Raw genomic sequence first — 22014 nt, 5'->3', positions numbered from 1 at the left:
GGTCATGGGAGGAGCGGGCAATACGCTCCCCATAAAATCCGGCCCCTTATTTCTATATTGGATTTATTGTATTCATGGTCCTTCCTTTTGGATTAAGTGAAAACATTCTTTCCCCATCTGACCTTCCAAACTGTTCGTAATTTTAAAGACTTTTATGAAGTCACCTCTAAGTCTTCTCTTATCTAAGAAAAACATAGACCCCATCTGTTCCAGTTTTTCCAAAATCTGTACACATTCAGATCATTTTTATTTGAATAATAGTTAATACAAGACTTCTGACCACTTAGACTTTGACCTTTATAAAAGCATGGACCGTTCATTAACTGTGGAGGTGACCATTTACTGATCTCACAATGGCGGTGTTTTCAGCGAAGATTTCTGTTGGCATGTTCTTAACCTGGTTTGCGATATTTTCATTGACTGTGAGTACATTATACAAATAATTTGTTGAAGTAGTTGTCCTGTCCTTCCCATTTTCAAAATCTTTTCTGGTTAAGATGTTAGAGCATGTGGAAGCCTGCATTATGAATTTGAATATAAATAAGTGACAACTCATTTGATAATTAATTAGCTAAACTCAGTTTTTAGGTCAATAAAAGCACAGTGGTCATTTACATTAATCATTTTGTTTGGGAGCATTTTTTTAAAGCGCATTGTTTTGAAAACCAGAAAGTCTACCGCAGAATTGATGCTCTGCCTCCCCGAGCCCTGACTTCAGCCAATAATACCTCCAGAAATACATTTGAGAATTTGAGACAAAAACAGAATTACCTGGAAAAACTCAGCAGGTCTGGCAGCATCGGTGGAGAAGAAATCAGTCAACGTTTCGAGCCTTCACGGCCCTTCGGCAGAACTGAAGCAACTGAAGTTTGAGAATTTGAGGACCCTTGTACCTGCTGACTCATCCAAGGAATCGCTGTTGCACGCCCAGCGCAAAAAATTTCTGACAGTTTTCGAGTGGAGCCTTTAAATAATCATTAGGCTCCTCATTAGTAAATACAAGAGGCCTAATGACTTTTCAAGGCAGCCAGCAGGGATGAATACGCATTTTAGTTACGCAACAAAGTGCTACAAAATTTGACGTTTTTGTGTACATTTTGCTCCAAAAAAACCAGTGAACAAGGGTCCAATTTTGTTGGTTTGTTTAATCTGAAACTTGGTAGATTAAATGAATCAGGTGCTTTAAATACAAAGGGCAGATCATTCCAGAATTGCACATTGTGGGCATGAAAAACAACGCTTTACCTGCCAGCCACAGTGGCGGGTTTTCGCGCCATCTCATCTGCTTCCCACCTCATTAATTATGCAGCCACAGGAAACACGCTGTCTCGCTGGCAGGCGGCCTCTGAATCGCCCGACATGTTGTTGCCTCACCGTTTCCTCACTCTGGGTGCCATATCTAAACTGCAGCCGTGCACACAGTTCTCAATGCTGCAGTCCAGGACTGCTCCAGTGAAGACATGGCTCTGAAAGCCGAGAACAGTTCAACGACCCGCCACTGGAATGCCTTTTGGAGGCCCGCTGTGATGTCCTCCACCCCTGCTCTGGCTGCAGGAGGTCCAGCAATCTCACCACTCTGGCTTGGGAGGCGGTGTCAGTGGTGGTCAGTGCCAATGCTGCACGGAAGAAGTTGGCCATCCAATGCAGGAAGAGGATGAACGATCCCACCCGTGCCGCTGGGTAAGGCAACCATCTCATCATTCTAAACTCTCACACTCACAAGGCCATCACCCATTCACTGGCATCTCACTCACTGCCAGCTCAAGGGACATCACTACTCTCTCTCTCACACACACCCTCACATCTCCATCTGGCATCATCTCCTCTGGAGACTGCCTCCTCAGCCCTCACCATCTTGCACAGATCAACATGTGCCCCAACACACATCCTGGGATACCCCCCTTCCCCAGAATAGCCATCGCCCTGCAGCCTCTTCCCTTACCTGAAACCGCTTCCCCCCTTCCAATAGCAAGCCCGAGCCCTGCAGCCATTGAAAAGCCACACCCGCCTTATGGCTGGTCTGATAGGGTGTGTGGTGTGTGGTGTGATGTGGTGCTGTCTGCGAAGCCTGGCGCTGATGACCCCGAGTGCTGCCCGAAGCAAGATAGGCAAACAAACCTCAAAGTCCCAAGTCAAGTGCAGCTTGCCATGCGCACGTCATTTATGCACAGTTGTGAAACACACAGCGTGCAATCATGCCGACGTGCCTGGATGATCCAGTGTGGGGGATGACTCCAGGGAGCAGGGCTTATAATGAGATGCTAAAGTATTGAAAGATGGTTCCCGATGTGCAATGGCAGGAAACACGGCCTGCCATTGACGGGTGGAGCGGAGGATTGCAAATTAATTTCACGATGGCATAAAATCAATTTTTGGCCTTCTCGCCATATTGTCTGCTCATGCCGCCAAACATGCCTGCTGCCAACAGGAGCAGAAAATTCTTCCCAAACTTCTTCTTACCTGTGTTTTCTCATTCTTGAATATTAAACATCTATTTTAGTTACATAGGGGAGAATTTTTGCTGAGCAGGAGCAGGAGCAGGAGCAGGAGCAGGAGCAGGAGCGGGCGGGCGTGCAGCCGATCGCCACCCACAATCGGCTGCACGCCGCCATTTTACGTGGGCGGGCCAATGAAGGCCTAGTGTGACGCGCACCCAGAAGCGCTGAGCACTCACTGTGTGGGCAGGGGGAGGAGGGAGAGTCGGGGCCTGTGCTCTTTCACGCACGTGCGCGAAAGAGCGCAGAAATCTCCCTGAGGCACTGAGCTGCCTCAGGGGGATTAGTTTGATTATGAAGAATTAAAATAAAGAAAAGAAAAAAAATTATGAGCTGGGACATGTCAATGAATTTTAATAAAAATGTTTATTCAATTTATAAACACTGCATGAAACCTCATCCCGCCTGGGCGCTTCGCCTGCCCGCCAACCTTAAGGTTGGACGGACAGACCAGGCAACCAACTTAATTAGATTATTAATGGCCTTAATAGGCCTTTGACAGTTTGGCGGGTGCGCAGCCAACTCCGGTGCGTGCCCACTGAACTCAAGACCTGAATGAAGTGCAGTGACATCGGGACGCACGCCTGACGTTACCACGCGTCATTTCACACGTCGGCGAGCGGGGCCCACCCCCACAAACCAATCAGAAGATTCAGGCCATAGCTTTGAGAATATTTGGTGTATTTAAGGATGCCCATTAGAGTATTGTTATTTTAGATGAGAAATGCTCTGAGCCCGCTTGCTCATACTCTTATATACATATCTCCAGATGGGGATAGCCAGATCTCACTTTGGAAAACAATTAGTACATGTAGGGGCTTCTGTCTTCTAGAAAGCTGGGAATTTGGATCCAATGACACCACAAAGTTATCTGAACACCCGACGAACCATAATGATGGATGTGTTTCAGTAATTCCACATGGAATAAGGTCACCAGGATGCTCAACAGCCAGCATATCTTGATTGGCAGTGCTTGCTAAAATGCCACCAATTACATCAACAGTCCCTGGTATGCCTACCTGGCAATGCCTACAGGGAACTATCTTTTCAGGGCCCAGGTCAGTAGAAATCCAGGTTCTGACTTGTGCTATCTGCTGCAAGGACATGTGCAGCTACCAATGCAGTATAGTACTATACATTTAGTGGCTGTACGGTCAGCCATGGGTTAAAACAGACCATGTCTCATTCCAGGCATGCTGCAATACCGACTAAGGGAGTGATGCCATTCAGTGGCATATTGGATCACCCTCTTTATAGCTGCCTTTTGCAGCACTATCTCCAATTCAGCAGCCATCAATTAGGTAGTGGGCTGATTCATCACTTACTTGCCGGCTCTTGCCAAGATCTTGAGTGGAATTTTAAGGCGGGGGCAGAGACGGAAAATGCGGAGAGCTGTTCAGAAGTCCATTGACTTCGGCAGGAATGGAAAACCCAGCCGGCGGGAGGGGCCATAAAATTCCACCCCTTGAGTTTCCTTCCCTTTCATTTTGTCCGTCTTTCTTAGACTCCTTCGGCCTTAACAAAGGCTGCTAGTTGGTTAAGGTAGCTTTTGATAATTTCCAAAGGTTTTTCGTATTTTTCTTCCTCCTTTCTGACATAACCCTTTAGTTGTCCTTATTTTACTTCCACACAATTTTCTGTTCTGAGCACTAGGGATCAACGCCTTCCAATTTAAATCTATTGCTAAATCATTGCAATTTCTTCCTGGTGCTCGCATTTGATACACAGGAAGGTTTGGAGTAGTAATGTCACTGCTGGGAGGGAGAGAGATAAAGCTTGGTGCAACTATCGGAAGGATGCAGGCAGTTAAAGGACAGCCTCACTTTCTGGGCAGTAGCAATAGCTGAAGCAGAAGCATGTGGAACATAGGAACATAGGGAATAGGAGCAGGAGTAGGCTATTCGGCCCCTCGAGTCTGCTCCACCATCAACTAGATTGTGGCTGCTCTTCTACCTCAATGCCATTTTCCTGCACTATCCCCATTACCCTTGATATCTTCAATATCTAGGAATCTATCAATCTGTGTCTTGAACATACTCAATGACAGAGTCTCCACAGCCCTCTCGGGTAGAGAATTTCAAAGATTCACCACCCTCTGACTAAAGAAATTCCTCCTCATCTCAGTCCTAAATGGCCTGCTCCTTATTCTGAGACTGTGTCCCTTGGTTCTGGCATCCCAGCCAGGGGAAACATCCTTCCTGTATCTACACTGTGGAACCCTGTAAGAATTTTGTATATTTCAATGAGATCACTTCTCATTTTTCTAAACTCCAGAGAATATAGGCCCTGTCTCCTCAATCTCTTCTGATAGGACAGTCCCACCATCCCAGGAATCAGTCTGGCGAACCTTTGTTGCACTCCATCCATGGCAAGTTTATTCTCCCTTAGGTAAGGAGACCAAGGGCAGGATTTTCCCGTCGGTGAGCAGGAAAATCCTGCGGGGCCTGCTCGCCGACGCGTAAAATGACGCGCGGTAACGTCGGGTGGAACTCCCGACGTCACCGCGCCCCATTTAAATTTTCCGGTAGGCGGGGGCGCAGCAAAATCAGCTGTGCACCCGCCGACCTGTCAATGGCCAATTGAGGCCATTGACAGTCAATTAAGTCATTAAAGGACCTGCCCATCCAACCTTAAGGTTGGCGGGCAGGCCAGGAGCCCCAGCGGGAATTAGAAAAAGCATGAAACCCCATCCACTGGCGGGATGAGGTTTCATGTAGGAATTTAAAAAATTTTATTAAAGTTTTTAAAAAGTTATGGACATGTCCCAACTCATGTGACAGTGTCACATGAGGGGACATGTCAGGAATTTTTTTTTTCTATTTTTAATATTTGTGACAGGACAGCCAATCTCCATGAGGCAGCGCTTAGCCTCAAGGAGATGAGTGCGCAAAAGAGTGCACTCTGGGATTTAGGGACTCCCCCGCCCGCCCGCACAGGGAACACATAGCGCTTCTGAGCAGACGTCGCGCTGGGTGGGCCTTAATTGGCCCGCCCACGTAAAATGGCGCCGCCCCCCCTGATCGGGGGTGCCGATCGGAGGCGCGCCTGTGCGAGCCCACAATTCAACTTCACCCCCAACGGGGGGAAAATCCTGCCCCAAAGCTGTACATAAGGTGTGGTTTCACCAAGGCTCTATTCAATTGCAGTTACTCCTGTACTCAAAACCCCTTGCAGTGAAGATCAACATACTATTTCCCTTCCTAATTGCTTGCTGCACTTGAATCTTAGCTTTCAGTGACTTATGAACAAGGATACCCAGGCCCCTATTGGACATCAACACTTCCCAATCTCTCACCATTTAAGAAGTACTCTGTATTTCTGGTTTTCCCGCCAAAGTGAATAACTTCACATTTTTCCACATTATATTCCATCTGCCATGTTCTTGCCCACTCACTTAGCCAAAGCAGCACTCTTGAAGGAGGCAGTAGGCACAAGGGCCCTCAGATTCTCCAATCTATCTCTACAGGTGTTGCTGGCTGAAGTCAGTGCCAGAGAAGGCAGACTGCTGCAGTTTCAATTCTGCCACTTTTAATTAGGTAAGAATATCAAGTCATTTGGATGAAAGATGGATAAATGAGGTACGATCCCAGCTCTCACCTAATCGATTGGTGAAACAGGCTCATGGGACTGAATGAAAGGGGCTCTTCCTAAGTTTCTAGTTCGTCAACTGCATTGAAAGATGAAGTAAGTTTGGTAATGGTCAGTATAGGGCTTATGGCCTGAACTTGGCTCAGTGGATCACTTGTCTTAGCCTGTTCTTTACTCTATAATATCCTCCTGATTTCCTCTGCATTCTAAATTGCATTTGATTCTTTTAAAGTGCTTTTATTGTGTGAAAATGGATGTCTACCTCAACTGAACTTGTCAAATTCAGATGCAGAGTGATGTTTTGTGTGTTGCATTGGACAAAACACCTTTTTATTTATATTACTCCTTCTTTCAGCTTAATTTGAAAATCAGAGGTGGACAGGGGAATTTAAATTGATAAATTTCTGGAGGGAACATAATTAATTTGTGAAAAAAATGTCCTGCAAGTTCATCAGAATTGACACATATTTCTAATTTTTTGCGTTTAAGGCTCTTTGTTACTGTTAAAAATTAAAATGGAGGTAATATTAGTATAACGTTAGTATTACATAGGAGAATAGCAAAGCCTAATACCAGATGGAAAGGTGTGGTGGTGAGATACTTAAACTCAGCAGGATTGGACATTGTGATGACTCCAAGTGAAATGGGAGAAGCTGAAAGATGAAATTAGTATAACATTTGTCTTGTTTGTTTTTCTCCCATACAGCAAGCCCTTCCATACTCAACATCTGGTAAGTAATGTTGCTTTTCTGTATGCATTGATACAATATGCTCAATTTTAAATCCGTGTAAACGAATGGGTTTTGAGTGAGTTAAAATCAGGCCCAAACTGTATTAATATACAAATAAATTTGTATAAATTATTTTGATTGAAGTTAGGCATTACAACTGTTTTCTGTGTCACTGTATCAATAACAATGATATTGTACTTGTAAACTAAGCCCATCACAGTTCTATTTCTAGTATTAATGAAGCTGAAAATTTGAAAGGTCAATTGATCTCATGTCACAAATGCAGAAAATTGTTTGCTTTATTCAAATTTTTAAATTTCTACAATTTTGAATTGAAAGCAATGATAAAATTACTGCTGGCTTTCCAATGAGGCTTAAATACAAACATCATTTGAAAGGAATTGGGCTCCCGAGGGCCAATGTGCCTTTACAGGCATATATGTAGCTTCACTAAAATAATAGTAAACTTTATTAACGAAACACACCTACTACATGATTGATTGCCAAAATTAAAATTGCATCCTTTATCTGCCATATATGAGAGAGTTTAAGGAAGGGAAGCAATGTGTGAGGGTTTTGGCATCTTATGTTTTATGGAAAGAATTTTTCATCCCACATGTGGGCATACTCACAACCTAGTTGGGAGTAAAATAGTGCGTGATGACGTCGGGCGAGCGTCCTGACGTCATTGCGCACTCTCGCGATCTTTCGGTTGCAAGCGCACGAGAGTCGGCAGCAGACCCGCCGACAATTAAAAGGCCTATTAAGGCCCTTAAACAGGTAATTAATTTGTATTTTTTGCTGCCTGCTCAACCGTTGGGTTGGTGGGCGGATGAATAGGTCATGTGGCCTTTGGATTTTTTTGCAAAGCCTCATCCACGGGCGGGATGAGGTTTCCAACAGTGACTAAAAAATTTTTTTAAATTTTAACATCATTTTTAACGTGTCCTTCTTCATGTGACTGAGTCACGTGTGGGGACATGTTTATATCATTTGTAAGACCTTTATTTTTGATTTTAAAATTCTTCAGCTCCCTGGGGCAGCTCTTTGCCTTCAGGGAGCTTTCAGTGTGCGCTTCCCAAGGCATGCGCAGACTTCAGCGCTCGCACTCCTCCCACCCCACCCCTGCAGCACTGAGGCTCTCAGCTCTCGTTTCACGCTGGCTGGCTGGCCGGTAATTGACCAGCCAGCATTAAATCGCGGTCGGAGCCCCATCGCAGGCAGCAGTTCGGTTCGTGGTCGTTCCTGGACCTGCCCGCCCGACAAAGGGAAAATCCTGTCCTATGTGTCCATAACATCAGTTTCATAGGGTGGAGGTTATATAAGGGTTCTGGTATGATTAGTGCAACAAAATACACTGGCCCATGAACGATAAGGATCTCAGATGGTGCTAAATGCATCATTCTGGCCCAAGGTCATCCAGCCAGGGATTAGTAAATCCTTTTATTTGACTGATCCAGAGTGTCAGGCTGAAAGCAAGAATGCCTAGGAGTTTAGATCAAAGCCCAGGACAATCAATCCCATACTGTCTAGAGGATTGCAGGATTTTTAAATTATTGCAGATGGATTTTTATCCCTGGTATTAAGTAACAAAGAATGTATTTTCTTAAATAATAGGTTGTCAGCTTTACTGCTGATTGACATAGTTAATTAGAAATGAAGAATTTTAGTTTAGGAAATTTGCAGCAGATTGCTGGATGCACATTCAGGAGACCTGGATTCAAATCCCACTTTTAAATGTAACCTCTGTGATGCAGATTGGTTAATTCTGCATAGGGTCATTAAATTTAAGTGCTTCATTGAGGATAGTGGTGGGGATTTTGAACTGCTTGTTGCCTGTTTCTCAGCTGAAACCTTCAGTCTGCTTGTGGGTTGCACCCTAACAGACGATCCCTTTAAGGACTGCCTATTAGACCGTATGTAGACCCGATTTTCCTGTGTGCAGGCAGATCCAACACAAACCCATCTCATTTTGGGGGCGTTACCCAGGCATTACAGCATTTTATTTGCAGATGTAAAGGGACAAATACCTGTTTCAGGTATAGCCACTACATACTGATTTTTTGGCCTTTACCAACATGTGGTTCAGTTCCACATCTTAATGATGATTATAGGGTAAAGGATCATCCTCCGCCATTTCCGCCAACTCCAGCATGATGCCACCACCAAACATATCTTCCCTTCACCTCCCCGGCGGCATTCCGCAGGGACCATTCCCTCCAGGACACCCTGGTCCACTCCTCCATCACCCCCTACACCTCAACCCCCTTCCATGGCACCTTCCCATGTAACCGCAGAAGGTGCAACACCTGCCCCTTTACTTCCCCCTTCCTCACTGTCCAAGGGCCCAAACACTCCTTTCAAGTGAAGCAGCATTTCACTTGCATTTCCCTCAATTTAGTTTATTGCATTCGCTGCTCCCAATGAGGTTTCCTCTACAATGGAGAGACCAAACGCAGACTGGGTGACCACTTTGCGGAACACCTTCGGTCTGTCCACAAGCATGATCCAGAACTCCCTGTCGCTTGTCATTTCAACACTCCACCCTACTCTCATGCCAACATGTCCATCCTTAGCCTGCTGCATTGTTCCAGTGAAGCTCAACGCAAACTGAAGGAACAGCACCTCATCTTCCAACTAGGCACTTTACAGTCTTCCGGACTGAATATTGAGTTCAACAATTTTAGATCATGAACTCTCTCCTCCATCCCCACCCCCTTTCCGATCCCCCTTTTTTCCAATAATTTATATAGATTTTTCTTTTCCCACCTATTTCCATTATTTTTAAATGTATTTCCATCCATTGTTTTATCTCTACCTTTTAGCCTATTTCGATTCCTTCCCCCCACCCCACCCCCACTAGGGCTATCTTTACCTTGCTCGTCCTGCTTTCTACCCTTAATGTCAACTATTATCACATTCCTTAGATAATATCACCAGCTTCAACATCTCTTTGTGCTTTTGTCTATGACATCTTTTGGTTATCTCCACCTATCACTGGCCCTCTATCCAGCTCTACCTGTCCCACCCCCCCCTTAAACCAGCTTATATTTCACCTCTTTTCTATTTTTTCTTAGTTCTGTTGAAGAGTCATATGGACTCGAAATGTTAACTGTGTTCCTCTCCGCAGATGCTGTCTGACCTGCTGAGTTTTTCCAGGTATTTTTGTTTTTGTTTTGGATTTCCAGCATCTGCAGTTTTTTGCTTTTATCTATAGGGTAAAGAGCTTGTTTAGCCTCTGAGAAATAGGCACTCCATAGATTAATTTCTTGGCCACTCTTTCAATTCAATGTGCACAGCACAAAAATCATCCATCCATCTGAATTTCTCAAATAACTATTATCTTTTAAATTAATAATACTGACTCATTGAAATAATTGACAGAAATACAATTATACCATTCACAATGAGAAACCCACAAAAGCCAATGGGCAGGATTTTCCCTTTGTCGGGCGGGCAGGCCTGGGAGTGGCTGCAAAACGGACCACTGCCTGCGATCAGGCCCCAAATGTTAATTGGCCAGCCAGCGTGAAAGGCGCGCTGAGAACCTCAGCACTGCTGGAGTGGGGGCGGGAGGAGCGCGAGCGCTAAAGTCTGTGCATACGCGGGGGAGTGCGCACTGAAAGCTCCCTGAGGGCTCAGAGCTGTCTCAGGGAGCTGAAGTTTTGGACAAAGGAAAATAAAGATTTAATAAACACGTCCCCACGTGTGACTCAGTCACATGAAGAGGGACATGTTTAAAATGAAGTAGAAAATTTGTTTTGCGATTTTTACTTATCATTGGAAACCTCATCCTGCCCGTGGATGAGGTTTCGTAAAAATTGCAAAGGCCGCCTGGCCTATTCGCCCGCCCGCCAACCAAACAGTTGAGCAGGCAGCGAAAAATACAACTTAATTAATTGCTTAAGGGCCTTAATAGACCTCTTAATTATCAGCGGGTGCGCTGCCAACTCTCTCATGCGCCCGCCAACCGAAAGATCACAAGAGTGTGTGATGACGTTGGGACGTTCACCCAACAACATCATGCGTGACTTTATGACCGATCAGGATGGGCGCACGCCCACCCGACAAACGTAAAATCCTGCCCCATGAATCAAATTGCTCATTTTGCCTTTTTAAAGCTATCAACCTAGAACCAGATGCCAAAATCAAATGATTTTGATTTCAGCAGCCATACTGGTTTTTGGACCACCATGTCACATCCTTAACAAACAAATTTGTAATATAATAAATACATAAAAATGAATACATTTCTTTTTGAAAAAATCATTGTGTTTGTCCATTTGTAAGAGGCCTGTATAGTCCTCATTCCCCACAGTTCAGTTTTATTGGCAGACATCTCCTTGCTTACCCTATTTTCCAGGCTCCTTAATGTCTCACTGCACCATCTACACACTTGTGATCTGTAACTGCGCTTCACTGGCATTTTGAGCATAAGCAAATAGCCCCTTTAACCTCTCAACCCCCGTCATGCTGCAGTATGCCCACAGCAAAGCACGAAAAGAAAACCTTTTCTTATTCACTCATTTTTTTTCAATGGAGGACAAAGAGCCATTCTTTCCAGTTAAAAGTGATGCCGTGGGGTTGCAGCACACCAGATAATCACTGAATTGTTTTTATCTCAATTTCATGACTTCCCATTTTGCAAATGCACTCTGATCCCCAAAACTTCCTCCATCCTGCCATATCCAAAGACCCTCAAGAGAAAGGTAAAAAAATTGCAGATAGGATTGATTAATTTGAAAACATGACTGTTTGCTCCTTGAGAAGCAGATGATAATGTATCAAGCTTGCTTTTTCAGCCCTGCCTAGGCCTTGAGTTCCACTGTCCTAGTGTGTCTCTCTGTCTACCACCAGCTCAACAGTACAGGCACCTCCATTACTAGTACAATCACCTGCCCTGATTACAGAAATTGGCCCATCCTGCAATGGAGACTACATTCACAATGTATGCGATACCTAAGTACATTCAATAATAAATTACATTCTATTATTAATTCAGTTACTCCCTGCATTTAATAATAAGTTGCCAGCTGCATTTGTTCCCATTTCATTGCTCACTATATTTAACAAATCTATAGATGCAATGATGTTAGTTCCTTACTACAATTAATGATAACATTTTGGCCTTCATTTATCACTTCAATACTTACATGATAAACCTTCCCATTTTGCTCGTAAGTAACAGCAGCTAAACTCTAATACTCCTGACTTTATTTTCTCAGTATATTTTAATATTGTCTGCATCTCAGTTAAATTTGTGCACAATTGGCAATATCAGCATTTGTCTCAACAAATCTTGCAGTCCTAGAATATACAAACACAGATGTTACCCCTCTCATTCTAAAATTGTGCATGTTCTAGCTCACTATGAGTAAACTCAGAACATGACTAGTCATATGAAATAATGGCTGTGTGGTCATTTCAAATAGCTGCACACCAAATCCTTGTCAGAATGGTGGAACTTGTGCATCAACACAAACAGGCTACGAGTGCTACTGCATAAACATGCACAATGGAACAAATTGTGAGATTACTGAAGCAGGATTGTTATGATGCTGGATATTCTTTAGAGTTTCTCACCTATTGAGTGCAAGTGTCCATTTAAGACATCAGTTGCAATTTTATTAGCACAACAATCTGAAGAGATGAGTCACCTTAAGCAGCAGAAAGCTGCATATCCAGGATCCCAGCTGGAAGCTCACCTCAATAAGTTTCCCTTTTCATACAGCCAAACATATTGATGCAGTTCCAAATTGCAAGATGGGCCAATTTCTGTAACCAAGGCAGGTGACTGTACTAGTAATGGAGGTGCCTGTACTGTTGTGCTGGTGGTAGACAGAGAGACACACTAGGACAGTGGAACTCAAGGCCTAGGCGGGGCTGAAAAAGCAAGCTTGATACATTATCATCTGCTTCTTAGGGAGCAGTCATGTTTTCAAATTAATCAATCCTATCTGCAATGTTTAACCTTTCTCTTGGGGGTCTTTCTACTAACCTTTATGCCAACTCTCATTTGGCACCAGACCCATGAAGCCTGTTAAATAGCAGAATGAGCTGAACTTGCAAGATAACTTAAGAACTTTTCTAGACACACTCCCAGGGTCTCAGCAAAGCCCCAGGGGGAGTGTGTGAAAGGCTTACCTGAAACCCCCAGGCTGGAATTTGGGAGAGGGAAGAAATGGGCGAGGAACCTAGCAGATTCAGATTCAGCCCCAAATCACTGCACCACCGCACATCCATCCAACCACATTGTGTCCTCTCCCACCACAGGAATTTCATGTATACTTAAGAAGGTGTTTTTGAAACTTTTTATTTGCTAAAAACCTATTCATAACATGTCAGCTGGAAGGAAAATAGGAGAAAATTAGAATGCAGCCTTTACACTTCACATGACAAGTTGCAAACCATAGTTCATTCTTACATATATTATTGGTAAATATCATTATTAAAAATAATAGAGGAAAGAAAGATAATTCTGTCCCCTTTCACCCTGGAAATTACACCATGGGAAACTAGTGTACAAACAATAAGCATGTTTGCATCGAATTCTTTACTCGCCTAATTAAATAAATCGTTTAGCAATTTTATATGCGCACTCTACAAAATAATTCATGCTGAAACTCTTAGTTTCTTTCCCCTACTCTTCATTATAAATTTCCCACTCACGTTGCACCTTTTCTTCCCTCCTCCTTTACTGCCAATCCCAGCTCTTTCAGGATGCTGTTGCTGCTCCAGGATTGGAACTCTTTTGAATGCTGTGGATAATCATTCCTGACGGCAAGAGTCCTTCAACACGTCAGAATTCCATTGTTTAGTGTAGCTGAATGGTGGATCCAGGAATGGCACTGAGGGGCAGAACTAGGAGCAGGTCAGATCCTGAGTTGCGCATATTGACAAGCAGACATTGACAAGCACCATTAAAAATATTCAAACAGTATCTGAATACCTCATAGACTTCCCAGCTTTAGTGTAGTGGCCCCTAACTTCTGGATTGTACTCATGCTTTTCTCCTGATATGCTTTACAAACAGCTTTCAAAAAAGACAGATATGTTATTATAATTTCAGACTAAAATGGTCGGTAAGACTGAGATAAAGACATTCACATGTGATATTTGTGTATGTATATTTAATTACCATGTTAAACTTTCCTTCCTCTGCCTAGATGAGCAAAACTATTGCCCATCAATTTTGAGGACAACAAATTTATACTTCATACAGAAACAAGGAACACTATTTTCCTTTAAGTATTGATTTATGGGATGACAGAACTGAGTATTTGGGAGTGATGTTTCCACCATTTGTTTTAATGTAAATAAGTTGCAAAGAAATTATAAAATAAGAAAATGTCATTTGGACAAACAAGCTTGTGGCTACCACTGACCCTGAATAATTTTCCCCATCTTTACCCCTCCAAGTATTTCTGAATGCCAGGTCTCTGGGTGTTCGAGAGTGGGAGTCATCTCTGTTTTAAATCATTAACCTCCAAGGGACAGATAGAAGTTCCACCCAATCTATCCCACCAGAGGAAATTCCTTTTGGTTGCTATATTGGATGGAGACTGCAGTAATTATGGTTTTATTTAGTGTGCAATGTACATTTAAGAATAAGACGTGTTAGGAAAATCACATAATCTGTAGTAACCAATAGGAGAGTAGCTCAGGCTACCTCAGCAGTCAGTGCAGAGACAGTTAGACTTGAAAGCACAAGTGTAGTTGCTGCTGAGTGTATTGTAAATAAACTTAATGGCCAGGATTTTCCCCTCAGTGATTTGGGGGCGGGGCCCGCTCGCCGAGAGGAAAATGACACGGGATGACGTGGGGAGGAACCCCCGACTTCATCCCGATCCCTTTAAATTTTTAGGAAGGCAGGTGGACAGCGAAATCAGCTGTCCGCCCGCCGATCTGTCAATGGCCAATTGAGGCCATTGACAGGCTAATTTAGATAATTAAAGACCTGCCTGTCCAAGCTTAAGGCTGGCGGGCAGGCCAGGAGCCCCAGCGGGCTCCAGATTATTCATGAAATCTCATCCACTGGCGGGATGAAGTTTCATGTCCGTTTTTAAAAAATTTAATAAACTTTATGTGTTTCTTATTAACATGTCCCATCTCGTGTGACATTGTCCCATGAGGGGGACATGTTAATAATTTTAATATTTTTCTATTTTTTGACTTTTCTTACCTGTCAGTAAACTCCCTGAGACAACACTTTGCCTCAGGGAACAGTGCGCTCTTCTGCACGCATGCGCGAAAGAGCGCACTTTGACAGATGGGGAATCCCTCCACCCCCTGCACAGGAAGCACGTAGTACTTCCTGTCGGGAAGGCCGCTGGGCAGGCCTTAATTGGTCCGCCCACTCAAAATGGCGGCGGGCCCCGTTTCGGTGGCAGGGATCGGCTGTACGCCCGCCGCCGAGCTGGTGGGGCCCGCACACCCAAGAAGTTTCTGCAGATCAACTCTATCATTAATAGCACAACTCGAACACCCCACAACAGAGACCTAGTATTTCCAGGTTCTGCAAAATTTCCTGACCTCCATCCTTCACAAATGTTTAAACTGGCATTGTATCTCAGCGAGGCAGTTTGGGGCCTTACTGTTTGATTTTTATGAAAATTGTAAACCCAATCCTTGCCCAAATTGACTGCACCTGTCAACCAATATCAACAGGTCGCAAATGTCACAGCTCTAACTTGAATAATGGGACTGACAGCGAGGTTTTGATTGATGAAATGGACTGTGAAAGTGTGAGTGCAGAAATTGGTTTCAGTGATGAACCTGACTTCGCGAATTCCGAGGCAGGTAAGTGATATCAATGCTGAGTTTTAGTGCTACAAATTTAATTACTATTTAGTTGGCACTCACATTGATGTTAAAAAACAGCTAAATGAACAGGTGGGTCTTGCTGAAATGTTAAAATTGTTCAATGCATGTCCATGATCTCTGTGTGTTAACCTGACCATTTAATTTGAAACCAGTTAGCTTAGACATGATTGCCAAAGATATTAGACATGGGCCATCAGACAATCATTCTGAAATGCTGCGATTTGACTCATTGAGGCAATGATCCACAATAATCTCTGTTTATGTGCTCACATTAGCACTATGGGGCGAAATTTGGATATTTATTTTTTGGGATTTGTTTACAAGTTAAAATGGGCTACCTTTATGGATTCACAAGTATCCTGCACATTAAAGCATGTGAAGCTCATATTCTCATTGAAGGATTTACCTAAAAATTGTAGAATGAGTTGGATAAAATATGTTAGTGGTCCAAAATTGATGGATGAACTAAATAAAAAGAAATATAAGAAATATAAAGTGCTGCACATAAGAAGTAAAGGAAAAAAGCTAAGGATGTGTTTGAGAGAGATGAAGATTTAGTGCTCAACATAACCAATTTCTGCAAAGCAGCATCAACAGAGCTGATGGTGATCAACATAACAGATAAAGTAATATAATACCTGTCAAACTTATTTGCAAATAGACAAATGCAAAGTCTAATGTGAAGCAGTGCAATCGGGCACCGTGTTAAAATGTATCTTTTTCAAAACAAATTGAACATAAGAAATATGAGCAGAAGTAGGTTATTTGGCCCCTCGAGCCTGCTCCGCCATTGAATAAGATCGTGGCTGATTTGATTTTGGCCTGGACTCCACTTTCCTGCCTGCCCCCCATAATCTTTGACTCCAATCTAAGTCAAAAATCTAACTCAGCCTTGAATATATTCTTTGACCCTGCCTCCATGGCTTTGTGGGGTAGTGAATTCCAAAGATTAATGACTCTCTGAGAGGAGGAATTCCTTCTCATTTCCATCTTAAATGGAAGGCCTTTTATTTTGAAACTGTGCCCCTTAGTTCTAGATTCCCCCACAAGGGGAAACATCCTCTCAGCATCTACCCTGTCAAGCTCCCCTCAGAATCTTATATGTTTCAATATGATCACTTCATTCTTCTAATCTTCAGTGAGTATATAGGCCCAACCTGCTCAATCTTTCCTACTAAAACAGTGCAAGTATATCCCTCCTTAAATAAGAAAACCAAAACTGCATGCAGTACTCTAGGTGAGGTCTCACCAATACCCTGTACAATTGTAACAACATATCCCTACTTTTATACTCCATCCCCCTTGGAATAACATCCAACATTCCATTTGCCTTCCTAATTACTTGCTGTACCTGCAGACTAACGTTTTGTGATTCATATACAAGGGCACCCAGGTCCCTCTGTGCTGCAGAATTCTGCAGTCTCCCTCACAAGAACACAAGAGATAGGAGTAGACCATATGTCCTCTCAAGGCTGCTCCGCCATTCAACACAATCACAGCTGATCTTGGGCTTCAACTCCACTTTCCCACCCACTCACCATATCCCTTGATTCCATGAGAAATTAGAAATCTATCTATCTCAGCCTTAAATATATTCTACAATGGAGCATCTACAACTCTGAGGTCGAGATTCCAAAGATTCACAACTGATTGAGTGAAGAAATTCTTCCTAATCTCAGTCCTAAATATTTGTCCCCTTGTCCTAAGACTTCGCCCTTGTGTTTTAGATTCCCCAGCTAGGGGAAACAAGCCCACAACATCTACGCTATCAAGTCCCTTCAGAATCTTGTATGTTTCAATGAGATCACCTCTCGTTCTTCTAAACTCCAAAGAATATAGACCCATTTTACTCAGCCTCTCACCATATGACAACCCTCTCATCCCAGGGACTAATCCCAATCTAGTGAACCTCCGCTGTACTGCTCCAATGCAAGTATATTCTATCTTAAATATGGAGACCAGAACTACACATGGTCTCACTGAAGCCCTGTACAATTTTAACAAGACTCCTTTATTCCTGCGCTCCAATCCCCTTGCAATAAAGGCCAGCATGTCAGTTTCCTTCCTAACTGCTTATTGTTCCTGCATGCTAACTTTCTGTGCTCCCTGTATATGCACACGCAGGTCTCTTGAACATCAATATTTACAAGTTTCAAGCCTTTTAAAAAATATTCTGCTTTTCTATCCATATGACCAAAGTGAATAACCTCACACTTCCCCACATTATACTCCATCTGCCATCACTTTGCCCATTTACATAACCTGTCTGTATCTCTTTGCAGCCCCTTCACAGCTTATATTTCCATCTAGCTTTGTATCATCAGTAAAATTAGATATATTACTCTCTGTCTCTTTATCTAAGTCATTGATATAGATTGTAAATAGTTGAGGGCTCAGCACTGATACATGTGGCACTCCGTTAGTTACAGCTTACCAACTTGAAAATGCCTCATTTATTCTGACTCATTGCATCCTATTCATTAATCAATCCTCTATCCATGCTAATATATCCCCCCCAACGCCATGAGCCTTTATCTTGCCTATTAACCTTTTGTGGGGCATTGAATGCCTTTTGGGAACCCTGATATACTACATTTATTGGTTCCCATTTATCTACCTATTAGTTACACCCTCAAAAACGCTCATAAATTTGTCAATCTCCCTTTCATTAAACCATATTGACACTGTGTTGAAATTTGGGGTTCAGGTGGTCAATTACCCCTTTATCTCCTTTTCCCAAACTATGAAATGATTTGAAGTAACAACCTTAATTGGTGACAGTGGTTATATTTCAGGCAGCATAAGTAAGACCTGACATATGTTGATGTCTGAGCAGTAGTATCAAAGCACAACAGCATTACCATTACACTCTGGGTAAAAGCACGATCGTCATGTAAATGCCCCCTGTTCTGCCCCAGGTGTCATGGCATCAGTCAATGCAATATGTAAAGCCTCTACAAATCTCTGTGCTTGGGAATCCTTTCTTGTACTTTTTTCCATAGCAAAGTCTATGGAAACTGATTTAACTCAATTATTGCTAGCTATCATTTGAACAGACCAATATAAAATTTGCATTGTACCATCAGTGCCCACCCAAGCTATGTCAAACTTTCAAAGAATTGACATCCCATGCTCCATTCCTGGTACAGGGAGTCAGCATTCCCATGCCAAGCAGTGAAAACATGGTAGCCTTAACACCCTGGTGTCATGTCTTGGATCCTAGGCACTATTGTTTCCTCTGTCCTCTGGGAGCTATTTATTGCCCTGGTCCCACATAGCAAATTGTCTGTTTTCAGCTTTGCTACATTTTTGCTGGAGTTTTGCCACTTTTACACCTTTCTGTTTGACAAAATATTTGGCCAATGAAGGCCCAAACCACAATTTCCCATCTTGTCATCTGCCAACCATCCTTATGCAGAGTGTAATCACAACAGGAATAAAAACAGGATTAGGATAACAATAAAATTGAAATAAATGCACAGCCAGTAACAGCATTTAATTTAGTGTTTGCTAATTAGCAAGAAAGCCTAAAGTAGGGGTCCCCCTTAATTCTTACATCTGCTTGATTTTATTATGATTTTCTCAATGCCCTGCTATTACTTCCTTAATAATATATTCCAGCACTTTCCCAATAACAGATGTTAGCCTAACCAGCCAATAGTTTCCTGCTTTCTGTTTCCCTCCTTTATTGAATGAAGATGTTACATTTGTGGTTTTCCAATCCACTGGGACCTTTCCAGTACAGAAGAAATTATGGAAGATTACAACCAATGCATTGACTATCTCTGCAGCCACCTCCTTTAAGACCCTAAGGATGCGGGCCATCAGATCTAGGGGATTTGCCAGCCTTTAGTTTCATTAGTTTTCCTGGTACTTTTTTTTGTAGTAATAGTGATTGATTTAAGTTCCTCCCTCCCTTTTGCCCCTTGATTTTCTACAATTCCTGGGGTGCTTTTTATGTCTTCTGCCATGAAGACGGAGACAAAATGCTTATTCAAAGTCTCTGCCATTTGTTTATTTCCCATTATAAATTCCCCAATCTCATCCTTTAAGGGACCAACATTTACTTTAGCTTCTCTCTTCTTTTTTGTATACTTGCACTATCTCCACCCAAGCTAATACATCTTGATCTTCTGACCCAATATTATTTCTCACTATTGTACTGATCTCATCCTTCACTAGCAGAGCTACCCCATATCCTTTTCCTTGCTTCCTATCCTTCTGAAATGCAAAAACTCTTGAATATTCAGTTCCCATCCTTGATTATTTTGCAACCATTGGTAGAATTTTATAGTGCCGCCTGGGCAGGGTTGAAAGTGGAAGGCCTGTAAAATTGTGTGTGCCTTTCCTGCCACTCACCTGTCCCTGACCTCACTGCAATTTCATGGGCATTGGATAAAGCCTAGGACGACCCACCCTCCCTCCAAATGAGGCCTTAAGTGCCCAATTAATGGCCACTTCTGGCCCTGGCTGCAAATCTTTGACCAGTGGGAGGAGGTCAGGGATGTGGGGTTGTGAGGGCAGGGGGTGGTTGCCTGGCAGGGTAGCCTGCTCGGGCCTTGGGGGGAAAAAGAGGATGTCTCGGGTCCCCTTTAGTGATCGGGGGTCTCTAGGCACCCCTGGCCCCCACAAGTGCTCCCTTGCCCCTGTCCTTTGTGACGCATCCCTCAACACTCTCACACACCACCTTCAGCCTGGGACCTCATGACCTGGTCCCACCAAGATCCCATCAGACTTACCTTGCACCTGGCTCCTGGCTCTGCTTTGCTGGGTTTGGAAGCAGTCACAGCAGTGGCCACCATCCTGCTGGCACAGTTGGGACTAGTGAACTGACAGCTAATTAGATGGCCGGCAGTTCTCAGAGGCAGGCCTTCCTCCCAGATGGGGACAGAAGGACCGCCTCCAGTGAATTAACACTTCTGAGAGTGTTAAATGGTTGCGGGACAGCATTCAAAAGCAGGGCTGAGTTCCCTGCTGACTATTTTAGTGGCAGGATACAAAACCCCACTACCCATTAAACTCTGCCCCATCTCTCTGTAATGGTTATCATGACATACCCATTTATTTTTATTTGTGCTGTCAATTCAATAATACTGTGAATGCTGCATGCATTCAGTTATGGAATCTTTAATTCTGTATTTTTACCATTTTCCATACTCTGACACCATTTGCAGATGCACGCTAATATTCCTAAGCTCAGTCCCTTCCTGTCACACTCTGATTATCATTACCTGCGTTGCTATCCTGCTCTATTGCCTTGTCTTTACTCTTTAACTTCTAATTCTCCCCTCACATGAACTCTCCCCTACAACTCATTCCCACCGCCCACACTGTTCGGTTTAAAGTCCTCTCTACAGCCCTAGTTATACAATTCATCAGGATACTGTTGAGGTGAAGAACATTCCAACAGTACAGCTCTCTCTCATTCCCCAGTACTGCTGCAGTGTCCCATGAATCCAAATCCATTTCTCCTATCCCAATCTCTGAGCCACACATTCAACTTATTGCCCCTACACCAATTTGCTCATGGCTCAGGTAGTAATCCAGAGAATATTACCTTTGTGGTTTTGCTTTTTAATTTAGCCCCAGCTGCTCATACTCCCTGAGCACAACCTCTTTCTTAATTCCACATCTGTTATTGATGTGGACCAGGACTACTGGATACTTCACATCCCACACCAAGTTCCTCTCCAGCCCTGAGGAGATAACCTTAACCACGACACCAGGCAGGCAACACAACCTTTGGAATTCATGCTCTTGGCTGCAGAGAACAGTAGCTATTCCCTCAGACAAGCTACTACTACATTCTTTTTTACTCCCCCTACTTGAATGAACATCTGTACCACTGCACTGTAGTCAGTTTACTCATCCTCCCTGCAGTCCCTGGCCTTGTCCACTGCTGGAAGGTGCAAGAGCCTGAAACCTGTTGCACGCATGCAAGGGCTGAGGCTCCTCCATTGCTACCTTTGGACCCCCATAAATGCCTTACTTGTAGTCACACTCCTCTGAACCTGACCACAGACTAAATCTGATGTACCTAATCTAATGGGTGTGACTACTTCCTGGAACAAAGTGTCTACGTAACTTTCCCACCATGGCCGCCACCACCACCGATGCTCGGACTGCAACTCATCAACTCTGGGCTGAAGTTCCTTGTGCTGCTAACACTTACTGCAGATGCTGTTGTTGTGGATCACACTGGTGTCCAAGACTCCCACATTTTACAGCTGCAACACATGCCCTGCCCTCATTCTTGTATTTTATTTAAACTATTTAGGATTTGAAGTTTAGTAATACTACTCAATGATAATTTGTAGTTATATTAAGTAGTTTAACTAGTTAAGCTATAAATTTAATATGGTACTTATATCTCCCCA

At 43.3% G+C, this 22014-nt stretch overlaps 1 protein-coding gene across 1 annotated transcript in view; it reads left to right on the top strand.

Moving 5' to 3' along the window:
* The first annotated feature begins 291 nt into the window (after positions 1–291).
* LOC144694383 (factor VII-activating protease-like) overlaps positions 292–22014 on the top strand; it is a 90746-nt gene continuing 69023 nt past the window's right edge. Inside the window, exons 1-3 of the mRNA XM_078564702.1 lie at positions 292–422; positions 6790–6814; positions 15482–15613. Coding sequence (XP_078420828.1) covers positions 354–422; positions 6790–6814; positions 15482–15613 — 226 coding nt within the window. The 5' untranslated portion in view covers positions 292–353. The remainder of the gene's footprint in view (positions 423–6789; positions 6815–15481; positions 15614–22014) is intronic.

This window comes from Cetorhinus maximus, chromosome 20 (assembly GCF_964194155.1).
Source record: "Cetorhinus maximus chromosome 20, sCetMax3.hap1.1, whole genome shotgun sequence".
NCBI lineage: Eukaryota > Metazoa > Chordata > Chondrichthyes > Lamniformes > Cetorhinidae > Cetorhinus > Cetorhinus maximus.
The sequence above is the reverse complement of the archived record's forward strand: the minus strand, read 5'-3'. Positions and strand labels throughout refer to the sequence as shown.